The sequence below is a fragment of the Ambystoma mexicanum genome, chromosome 4p (assembly GCF_040938575.1).
Source record: "Ambystoma mexicanum isolate Mex_15411 chromosome 4p, UKY_AmexF1_1, whole genome shotgun sequence".
In the NCBI taxonomy this organism is placed as follows: domain Eukaryota; kingdom Metazoa; phylum Chordata; class Amphibia; order Caudata; family Ambystomatidae; genus Ambystoma; species Ambystoma mexicanum.
This window is the reverse complement of record NC_090927.1, coordinates 105,881,881-105,890,012: the sequence shown is the minus strand read 5'-3', so window position 1 is coordinate 105,890,012 and position 8,132 is coordinate 105,881,881. Positions and strand designations below refer to the sequence as shown.

Here is an 8,132-nt window from a genome sequence, read left to right as displayed (position 1 = left end):
TGGATCTTGCAAACCACCAGCATCTGCAGCGATTCTACCCTTGGAACATCGAAGTCTCCAGAGCGGCTATTTGCGATGGCCACTCCGTCACAATACTCAATGTGCTCTTCCACTACAATTAAATAAAGACAGATGCTGCTTGTTATATGGTTTCCATATGCAGTAGTTGTGTCCGGAAAATGACCACTAATACGATCTGCTAGTCAATAATGAGGTTGTGTAAAAAGGATATAAAAAGGTACCAATACATTTTAAACAGACTGGCGAGTGCTCACTGGTTTCAAACAAGGTTGCACGACTAAATGTAACTGGTCAGCTGTAGGTTTATGCTAGACAGTCATAAGAGAAGCTTTATACAATAACTTTATTCAGGTAAAATACACAGCGCCATTCTTCATTCTGCCCCCCCCCTCATATCACTGTTCCACATTCTTAACCCGCAGAATCACAGGCACAGATGTACATGGAATCATCCTCAAGTCAGTAATGACTAGATCCACTAAATCCGGCGGCGTAACGTCATAGACCAGGTTCAGGAGGCGCAATGATGCCTTACTGTTCCAGTTCTCAAGCTCCGCCTTTCCTTTCCGGGTCACAATCAGGTCATCAGGATCATCTAGGAAAAATGAAAGAGACAAGTAAGAATACCTAGCTGTGTGTGGTGTTCTTTTAGTTCTTTAGTCATTGGTATGTAGGAATGTTTCATTGTGTGGTGTGACAAAATCGAAGTAAGACAACACAGCAGAAATGTTTTAGATTGTTTTAGTTCAGATAATGGAAAGGTTTTTGAATATTCCCGTTAACACTGTACAGGGTGCTTCCCATTGGTTCAATGGTAAAGGCTCTGTTCTCAAAGTCTTCAGGTTCTACTTCCCCCTTCAATTCTGGGATCCCTTACTGAAACATAATATCCTTTCCCCATCACTCACCCTCACACTTGCTTCCCACCCTCATCTCTTGAGAAACCCCCTCGCCTGGTCTCAGGACCTATGTGGGCGTGCACCTTAGGTCTTGGCAAAGGCAGTAGGGGGAGGCATAACAAGTTCTTAGCATATAGAGCAGCTCTTGGCCACAAAACACAGAAATAGTCTAAAAACAATGAAAGGTCTGGCATGGTTTTGATTCTCTGCTTGTCTTGTTCAAGTTTATATTTGTGTCTAATAGCACATATATGGACATGCCAATTACATGTACATCCCCGTTTAAATCTCCTGCACTGAGAAAGGAGCTTCTGTTCTACTTAGAACCAGAGTTGGGCACAACCACACCAGAATGCTATATCTGGAGAATATTTTCAATTGACCAACAAATAGCAAATAATTCAGAGAAATTAAGATGTATATGAGATTGCGCAAGTGCAGGGGAGAGGGAAGGGGAAAGGTGCCAGAGGAAGTGCATGTGCAGGACACAGAATCAAAAACAAGTAGGGCGGCCAACAGGTGGCAGTGCAAGGGTTAAGTGCATACAAGTGTCTGATATGTGCAGAGAAAGGCACATCCCAGAATAAGGCTGCCATGCATCACTACATTTCTTAACAGAATGATAAAAAGGTATCCGTACCAAGTTCGTTGGAGACAAAGGAGTCCGTCTGCACTCGCTCGCAAAACTTGTAGGTTTCACAGCATACCAGGACCGGAACATTGTAGGCCTTGGCCACTAGGGCGATCTGAGAGGTGCCCACCCGAGACACCACATAGCCGTTGGCCAGCAATGCATGTGCTCCCAGGAGAACCTTAGAAACCTGTACAGGGGAGAGACATGGCAGTGTTTTAAGCAACAGTTATTTAATCAACTAGTGCCAGTGTAATACAATACTTTTTCGTCCTGCAACTGAAATTGAGCAAAGCATTTTCGAATGGATTGTGTCCTCCCACATATTTCTCATCTTATGATATTTCCATATCCAGCTTCAGCTGCTTATGAAAATATTTTCAGCAGTGGGCGCTGCGTGTCGATGTCGGTCGACTATGTCCCTCGGAGGCCTCCATCTCAATGTCATCGATGGTATGTGCAGCGACCATTGGCTTCAGTTCTGTTTTTCCACGAAGGTTATCGCTTCGAATACAGTACGCTTTGGTTCCCTATCAAGCATCTTCGAGTATATTATTGAGAAATGGCGTCTTTGACTCTGAGATCGGGGTTTAAGAAGTGGCAATATTGTGGGGCAAAGATGTCCCTTACAGACCCCCTTACGGACTCCCATCGGTTGTGTATATGGTGCCTTAGTTCCTCTCATGCTAACTTTGACTGTAAGGCCTGCCTAGATGACGGTGAAAGCCCTGAAAGAGCGATGCGGAAAATTAGCGGCAGGTAGGTCAAAATCCCCTTCGACCTTGTCAAAGAAATCTTCTTCAGACGAGTTGAGAAACATTTCTCCTTGTCATAAAAAGACAAAGAGATAGAGATCACGCAATGGTTCTCACCACTCGTCATCTACACAGCGGTTGAGGAAAAGGCACCATAGGTCGCCGTCTTCATCGAATTCCTCCCAGAACAGGTTAAATGCCCGACGAAATCGGCCTCTCCAGCTGAGTGGGAGTTCAGATTAAAAATGATGCACATTTTTGAGAATGCAGCCTTGACCCCCTCGAAAACTCAAAAGCCATGCCCAGGTCGAAAAACTCGACCAGAAAAAGGATATGGGCCCGGAAGGCAAAAGAAAGATCTCTGAGAGAGGCCGAAAGATCCCTCGAGTCGAGACAAATCCTCCTCAAGGAAGAAGTCATTGACGCCGAAAGACTCATCGGACCATGACAGGTCCTCGATGCTGAAAGCGTCCAAGCCCTCGACGTCGACTGTCGAAGCCCTCAACGTCGACTGTGTCAAAGATTTCAGCACCGCAATCGAGGATCACAGAAAAGGTGTGTACACCATTACCAAGAAAATACTTTTTTGAGTCACTTCTTCGATTTATGAGGAGGCACAACATTCTTCGGATGATTCACAACCTTTTGGTTTTCAATATGGAACACCTGGGTCCCTGAGCCTTTGTTCTCAGAGGAATCAAGATTAAAAAATGTACAGGAGTCCCTGCAGAATGCAAGTGAACTAGATACATCACCAGAATTAGAGTTTGGGAGGCCGGACCCTAGTGACCATGCTGAAGGGTCTTATAGACAGTTAATGACCAGGGTGGTAGAGTATATGGGGTGGAAAAGACCAACACCAATATAGGAACAGGTTGATCTAACTGACATCCTAGATAAGGGACCAGAGGAGGACCCTGTTCTTCCTTTTCATGTGGCATTGCAAAGGAGAGTGAGTTAAAATTGGGAGACACCAGAATTCATTCTGGCAGTGAATAAAAAATTGACATCTAAATACAGGGCATCCAGTAGTGATCCCAGTTACTTGACAAAGCATCCCACTCCAAATGTTTAGTGGTACAAGCTGCCACATCAGCCTCTAAATAGAACGCATACCAAACTACTCCCCCAGACAGGGATGATGAGGGTTACGACACGTGGGACAAGAAGGTTTTCTCTGCAGGGAGTATGGCCCTAAAATCAGCAAATGCTACATGCACTTTGGCCAGATTCCCTCACACTATTTGGGAATGTGTAGCAATGGTGGCTGATCATAGCCCCGAAGGGGAGGAAAGGGATGGATTTTTAAATCTAGTCAAGTATGGGAAAGATGCAATGTGTGAATCCCTCCAGACAGGTCTCGACACTGCTGACAGCATCATCAGGTCCATGGCGGCTGGTACAGTTATGCGCAGATTTGCCTGGTTAAGAAAGTCTGGTTTTCCTCCAGATGTGCAATCCAGATTACTTAACATGCCCTTTGATGGCCCACATTTATTTGGTAGCAAGGCAGAAGGGAGCCTGGAGAAATTACAGACCTCTAAAGCGGCAGCAAAACTGCTCCTCTGGCACACCTTGGAGGGGTAGGTCCTTTAGCTTTTATTCCTCATTTGGAAGGGGGAAGAGAAATGTACAATGAAAGAGGACAGAAAAAATGTCCCTGTGGTGGAAGAGGTACTAGAATGGCCCAGGCAGCGGCTGCTTTACCATCAGCCACTGCACCAGCCGCATCAAACCCTCTGAGTTCTTAGTTCACAAGATCCCAGTGGGAGGCAGACTCTAACTGCATCTGAAAGAATGGCAAGACATTACTTCAGAAGCATCGGCATTGAAAACAGTTGCCCAGGGTTACTGCCTTCCCTTTCTAAAAAAAAGCCTCAGAGTCATCCCGCGGGCAACAGCTCTTTCAAAGTTCCAGATCCACTCCTTATGCAGGAAATATTAACCCTGCTAGAGAAAGGAGCTATAGAACCAGTACCTGTAGCCGAGAGGAACGAGGGTTGGTACTCCTCGTGCTTTCTAATTCTCAAAAAAGACTGAGGATTGAGACCCATCTTGTACTTAAGAGAATTGTTGAAGTTACTCAGGAAGGACAAGTTCAAGATGGTTACCCTTTCTCAGATCCTTCGGGCCCTCCAACGCCAGGACCGGATGCTATCATTGGACCTTCAGGATGCTCACTTTCATGTGCCAATCCATCACAAGCACAGAAGGCGCTTCTCATTATCAGTTTTGAGTTCTGCCATTTGGGCTGACCTCCGCACAAAGGGTTTTCACCAAGTTAATGGAGGTGCTGGCAGCGAGTCTCAGGAGAGGGGGAATTAACGCCTACTCCTACGTGGATGATTGATTGGCCTGATCAGGGCACGTTCCCCCGAACAGGCCCTGGACACCTCAGCTCCACCTGTCACTCAATTCACAAACTGGGTTTCTCCCTCAACTTCAAGAAGCCTCACATAATACCATCTCAGAAGGTCCTATTCATTGGAGCAGTCCTGGAAGCATCCCTGGGAAAAGCCTCGCCACCAGAGGTGAGGGCTCAAGACATTCTGCATATGGTCACCAAATTCCAGAGCGCCCAGCGTCTCCCGGCCTGAGAATGAGATCTCTCCAGTGGGCTTTCAGGACTCAATGGTCTCAATTCTCAGGCAGGATGTCAGTTCTCCTTCATGTCCCAAACAGTCACTCAGGATCTCCTTTGGTGGGCCTGCAAGGACATTTTGAAAGGAGAACCTTTTTGGCAACCATGGCCGGAGATAAAGGTAGTAACAGATGCCTCATTCACAGGTTGGGGAGCACATACCAACGGCCTGGCAATCAGCGGTCGATGGTCTCCATCGGAGTCCAAACTACATATCAACCTGTTGGAGATTAGGGCAATTAGACTAGCGCTGAAGGCCTTTCTGCAGTCTGTGTGGGGGAAGAACATCCTGATAATGACGGACAACGTGGTGGCCATGCAATACCTCTACAAGAGAGGTGGTGTAGGGTCACTACCGCTGTGCAGAGAGGCAATGCAGCTCTGGTTCTGGGCAAATCAAGAAGGAATCCTCCTATCAGCAGTTCACCTAGATTGAGAGGAGAGAAAGAGAAAGAGAAAGAGAGAAAGAGAGAGAACGAGAAAGAGAGAGAACGAGAAAGAGAGAGAACGAGAAAGAGAGAACGAGAAAGAGAGAGAACGAGAAAGAGAAAGAGAAAGAGAGCGAAAGAGAGAGAAAGAGAAAGCGAGAGAGAAAGAGAAAGCGAAAGAGAAAGCGAGAGAGAAAGAAAGCGAAAGAGAAAGAGAGAAAGAGAGAAAGAGAAAGCGAGAGAGAAAGAGAGAAGGAGAGAGAAAGAGAGAGAGAAAGAGAGAAAGAGAAAGCGAAAGAGAAAGCGAGAGAGAAAGAAAGAAGGAGAAAAAAAGAGAAAAAGAGGGAGAGAAAAAGAGGGAGAGAAAAAGAGAGAGAGAGAGAGAGAGAGAGAGAGAGAGAGAGAGAGAGAGAGAGAGAGAGAGAGAGAGAGAGAGGGAGAGAGAGAGAGAGAGATGGTGTTATCTTTCTTATTAAACCTGGCCAACTTGGGGCTCCAGGTTCGGACTATCAAGGGGTATCTTGCAGCGCTCTCCATTTTTAAGCACTCATCTGAAGGAGGTATATTTCTTCAAGATTCCCCTTGTGATTCAATTCTTAAGAGGACTGACAAATACATTTCCCCCAGTCCCATTTCAAGTACCAACTTGGGACCACAACCTAATATTGAGATTTCTAATGTGTGCTCCTTTTGAGCCTATCCATACCTGTCCTTTAAGGTTATTAACCTTGAAAACCATCGTGTTAGTGGCCATTACATCAGCCCAAAGGGTGAGTGAACTTCAGGCCTTGTCCTGCAAGCCTCCTTATACAATCTTCTATAAGCATAAGGTAGTCCTTAAGGTGAAACCAACCTTCTTGCCTAATATAGTGCCCGAGTTCCATTTAACTCCAAAGATAATTCTATCTCCATGTTATCCCCCTCCTCATCCTGGAAAGGAAGAGGGGAGATTACACAGCTTGATCCAAGGCGTGCACTGACATTTTACATCTCCAGGATGTCTAAAATAAGACACGATGACCAACATTTTGTAGGTTACATGGGACACACGTTGGGTATGGCAATTTCAAAACAAACCTTGTCAAAATTGATTATTTTGGGAATAACTGAATGCTAAAGATTAGCAGGAAACGATCCTCCAGAAGATCTTAGAGCTCATTCAACCAGGGGCAAGGATACCTCCTCTGCATTACAGAGGGGTTTCCCAATTAGGAATATTTGTGCAGCTGACACAAAGTCGTCCGTACATACCTTTAACAAAGATAATCTGGACTCTTCCTCAAGCCGAGAAGGTTTATTTGGAAAGGCAGTACTATATTCTGTGCACACAGACCTATGAAGGAACTCCTAAGTTATTATGAGGCTGAAAAGTCTGACTCCCTCATTTCAGGAATATTTACACTGCTTTAGGAGTTTATCATAAAATGTGGAACACGTGGGAGGACACAATCCATTCAAAGAACAAGTTACTTACCCATGGTAACGTTCTTTCGACTGGATGTTCCTCCAACGTATTCCTCATCACCCCCTCCCAACCTGCCCGCATTAGAATTTTCCATGTGATTGCAGTCTTCGCGCTTTCAGGAGAAGTAACTGTCGGGTGTTGGTAATTCTATACCTGTTTTTTAAAATGGAACTACAGCCAACTGTCGTTGCGCACGCTTCATACCATTGATGACGTCGACATCGAGATGGAGGCCTCTGAGGGACATGGACGAACAGCGCCCTCTGCTGGAAAGAATTTCTATAGCAGCTTAAGCTTGATGTGGAAATATAAAATGAGGGACACGTGGGAGGAACATCCAGTAGAAAGAACGTTACCATGGGTAAGTAACTTGTTCTTCTCTGCTAATAATTTGGTGGATGATTCTGCTGTATAGTGCCCACGGTGTATGGTCAATTAGTATGAACTGTGCAATGGTCGACAGATTCAGAAGGAATACCTCATTGTAGGATGCTGGTAGAGGTTTGGCCCAAAAGACACTGATGGTTCCATACAAAACAATAGTCTGGAAATCCCATCCAAAAGGATGTCACCATACAACATAACCACTGAGGTTGGCTACAGGCCAGCAATATGAATAAACTGCCTATTTCTTTATATGTTCCAAAGGAGGCAGCTTGTTTATCAAGAGCTCCCGAATAGCGCTGTATGTCATGTGCAGTTTTTAAATGCCAGTGAAAGGCTTGATGGAACCGGGATACAAGAACAATTGACATGTAAGAAAGCAGTGTCTAAGACTGACCAGACTTGAACACAGAATCTAAATTGGGAAATCCAGGACCTAAAGCCCAATTCCAGACCAACTAGAGAAACTTAGTTGACTGTCACAAGAGGCACATAAACAAGGCCTGCCCGCGGTCTAAATACGCATACTCACCTCAGGCAAGATGTACGATATAGCCGTGATCATCACATAGGTACAATGTATGCCTTGACGCACTAGGCGACGGAGAGTCTCCCGCCCTTCCAGTCGTGGTCGGCTGTCTGCAACAATCACACGGAATTTCCGCCCTTGAGCATGTGCATCACAAAGTGTGCAGTTTACTAGAGAGGAACTGAGCAGATGACATTAGCATCAGAAGAATAAGCACTTCTTGTATATGTTAACTTTTGACATTCCGTTTGGCACCCTCCCGCTACGGTCTCTCTAGCTTGCTCAATAATATTGTCTACTTTCCATCTTACACCCCATTTCCAGGCCTGGTCTACAACCTTAATACATGGTCTTCCTGGTCACTTCATGCTAGTTGCAC

At 45.4% G+C, this 8,132-nt stretch overlaps 1 protein-coding gene across 2 annotated transcripts in view; it reads right to left on the bottom strand.

Annotated features, from left to right (window-relative positions):
• Positions 1-345: 345 nt before the first annotated feature.
• The window catches only part of EIF2B4 (eukaryotic translation initiation factor 2B subunit delta), a 256,404-nt gene continuing 248,617 nt past the window's right edge, over positions 346-8,132 (bottom strand). For both annotated transcript variants that reach the window (XM_069605481.1, XM_069605480.1), the window contains 3 exons: positions 7,757-7,934; positions 1,561-1,741; positions 346-616 (listed from right to left, as the gene is read on the bottom strand). In XM_069605481.1, coding sequence (XP_069461582.1) covers positions 417-616; positions 1,561-1,741; positions 7,757-7,934 — 559 coding nt within the window. In that variant the 3' untranslated portion in view covers positions 346-416. The remainder of the gene's footprint in view (positions 617-1,560; positions 1,742-7,756; positions 7,935-8,132) is intronic.